This window comes from Gopherus evgoodei, chromosome 2 (assembly GCF_007399415.2).
Source record: "Gopherus evgoodei ecotype Sinaloan lineage chromosome 2, rGopEvg1_v1.p, whole genome shotgun sequence".
NCBI classification, from domain to species: Eukaryota; Metazoa; Chordata; order Testudines; family Testudinidae; genus Gopherus; species Gopherus evgoodei.
In genome coordinates, this window is record NC_044323.1 from 189728033 (window position 1) to 189731127 (window position 3095).

General features: G+C 49.5%; 1 protein-coding gene across 1 annotated transcript; it reads right to left on the reverse strand.

The window, feature by feature from the left end:
- Window positions 1-460: 460 nt before the first annotated feature.
- LOC115645032 (modulator of apoptosis 1-like) lies at window positions 461-1252 on the reverse strand. Its single transcript, XM_030549439.1, has one exon. The coding sequence runs from the start codon at window positions 1250-1252 to the stop codon at window positions 461-463; it is 792 nt and encodes a 263-aa protein (XP_030405299.1).
- Between the last annotated feature and the right edge of the window lie 1843 nt (window positions 1253-3095).

The following is a 3095-nucleotide window of genomic DNA, read 5'->3' on the forward strand; positions in this document are numbered from 1 at the left end:
TGGTGTTTCCCTGAAGCTTCCTAATGGTCTGCTGCAATCTCTGAGATACCCTTGCATTATCTGTCTTGTTTTGACAGTCCAAGGCATAGTGACTATCTCTTCCACAGTTATAACAGAAACCTTCTCGCTGGGTATCACCCCTCCTGCTAGTCTCCCCTCTTGAGAATGGCAAGTATGTCCCTGAGCCTTCATCATGGCCACTTCTCGGGTCAAATCTCTCAGTGCTGCTGCCACTGATGGGGCATCTTCCATCTCTCCAAGCACTGTGGTGGTGTGACTCCCTGCCATCTTCGGCTGCACCACTGTATCCACTTGCAACAATCGCACCTCCTCTTCATGTATCTCCCGAATGAGTTTATGGAATGGGGGTGGATTTTGGGCCCGCTCCCTCAGCTGCAGTTGCCACAACATCAACCCATCTTGTTGGGTGCCCCGAAGGATTTGGTCCAACCTAGCGGAATCAATGCACTTGGTGGGGATTCCCTCCTTCCACACGAACTAGCAAATCCTCTAGTCTCCTGATGAAATCCGACAATCGTTCGTGGGGCTCCTGATAGGTATGGCGGAAACGATAATGCAGGTCTTCACTGCTATCAGTAGTACCATAGACACTCTCAAGAGCAGTTAAATAGTCTTGCACTGTGGCAGCTGGTTGGGAGTCTTTCAGGACTCGGATAATTCGCATGGCAGGTCCCCTCAGACTCTCAAACACATGTTTCCGCTTCTCAGCATCAGAGCATTCCCACTCTTGGACAAGTGGCACCATAAAATCCCTCCAGGTCTCATAATCATCCTCCCCTGAGGGTACAGGTGACACCCCCGAGAATGAACGTAACCGCTTGTATGGAGCACTTTCATATACTGGCTTCAATGCATCTTTGACAGCATTTCCCAGCTCTTTGGCCCATCCCACTACGCTGGGTGCTGCAGGTGTTGGAATCCCTCCGAATGCGAAAATTAATTTTTCTCTTGTCCGCTTCTCATCCACCATCAGAGCTTGCAATTTCTGTGCTAAAGAATCCACCTCAAGTGATACAGACACACTAGGAGGGGACTGCTCTGCCCCCAGAATTGTCCAGGGGATACCTGTTACTTGCACCTCTTTGGGCACTTTATCAAGATCTGTTTCCTTGGAGTGAGCACATAGTGCTACCATGCCCTTCACTTTGCGGTTGTAAATACGGGTGTGGACCTTTACCCTCCCCAGTATTTCAGTTTCATCTAGGATCCCCTCAATTTCATTTGGTTCCATCTCTTCTTGGAACCCTGCCACCAGCACAGCTTTGGTTACTGGGATTCGTGCCCCTCAGCACAGGTCTTCTAATAATCTCTCCATTTTTTTTTTAAACTGAGATGAAAGTCACTCAGGAGTTTCTTTGCTCTGTGAAGAAGAGCCCAGGGTGCGCAATGTAGGGTGTGTGTGCTGCAAAGTTCCCCGTACGGGCCACTAAGTGTAACTTTAGTGCCCTCGTGGCCAAGATGGAGTCTGCTCTGCAGGCAGCTCTGGCCAAGAGAAAGCGCACGCAGGAATGCAGCAGGAGAAATCCCTTCCACCCCAGGGGCACCTGTTCCAAAACCCCCAGAGTGAACACACCCACCCGCAGAAAAAGTACAATGGATATAACAAAGGGAGATATTTATTTACAGAGAGATGAGAGGAGAAAAACAACAAGGGGAAATATAGGAGGAGCAGTAGAACAGGGCTGCATTCAAACCCAGGCCCCACAGGCCCAGTGGTAGCACAGTCTGGAGGGGCAGGCACTGAGTAATGTGTCTGCACACAGAGTTCAGGAGTCCTGAGCAAAGTTCCCGTTTAGTGGTGAGTCTTGGGTGCTCCTGGTCATCTTCAGCACCAGTGAACTTTCCCCAGCAAACCCCATCCAGTGCCCTCTTCTGCCGCTCTCTGCAAAGCCACACAGAGCGACCACCTCCCCACTTAACTATCTAGCAACCTCCCTCCTTGTTCCCAGTGCAGAGTCACAAGCCCCAGTGCAGCTCTGGGCAGCCATGATACTGGGTCCAGCTCCGGCCTGTCCATCTCGGGCGATTCCTCCCTGGCACAGAGCTCCTCCTGGCTCCTGTCCTGGGCTGTCCCTGATCGGGCCTGTCCTCCTCAGCCTTCACGCAGGTTCTCCCTGCTTCCTTCTCCAGGGCCTGCAGACTGCCTCCCTCTCTCCCTGCAGCTCCAGTCCTTCCCTCTGGAGTTTCCCTCCTTTTTTCTTACTCTCCCCCTCCCCCCTGGGAAAAGATTTAAAGGGACCATGCTCTCTAAACCCCAAAGGAGTTACATCAGTTTCAAGTTGTGTCAGTGTTTTCCCATTAACTTTAATGGCCCATCATTTGTCTTTTCCAGGGTTGTACAAATCTAGGTGCCTGGAGCTAGCTTCATCTGGTTGCAGAAGCAGCCCCTCCTTGTCTGACTACTCAGTACACCACTGTGAGATGGAGCTAAGTGTTACAGCACAAATTATGAGCACAAATACATAACCAATCTGTATACATTTCTTAAGTATAACCATCCAGTTCAGTACATTTCAAGCTTTCATAAAAGACTCTTCCCAACATATTTTTATAGCTCAATAACTTTGTATGCGATCAGCTGATTCAACTGCTTATTCTTGGGTTCAAACCCCCCTGGGTTCTCCCATTGAGGTAACTGGATCCTGATTGTCACCCATGGTATAGCCAAAGAGTTTGGACTCATTTTTTGGACAGGTTAATGGCTTAGCTGATAAGACTAATGTGTAGGAGACACTGGTATGAGAACTATTCATTTTGTCTCAGTTTGAACCCCGGAGTGGTGTTTAAGGGAGCTTTGCGGAGATGATAGTAAGGACCAATTTCTGCCATCCTGACTCAGACTGAGTAATATCTTATTCTGTGCCTAGCACTCCTGGAATCAGTGGGATTATTCAGAGAACCCAGTGTGAGCAAGGGTGCCAGGCCCTTCATCTCTGTTGGAGGAAAGGAAGATCAGCTGGCATTATACTATTACACCTCCTTGTAGTTACAGGGGATGGGGACTTTAGTAGAATTGGGGGAAAAGGGGTTGAGAATGGTGGGTCAGAATGAAAGGGGAGGTTCAAAACCCAAGG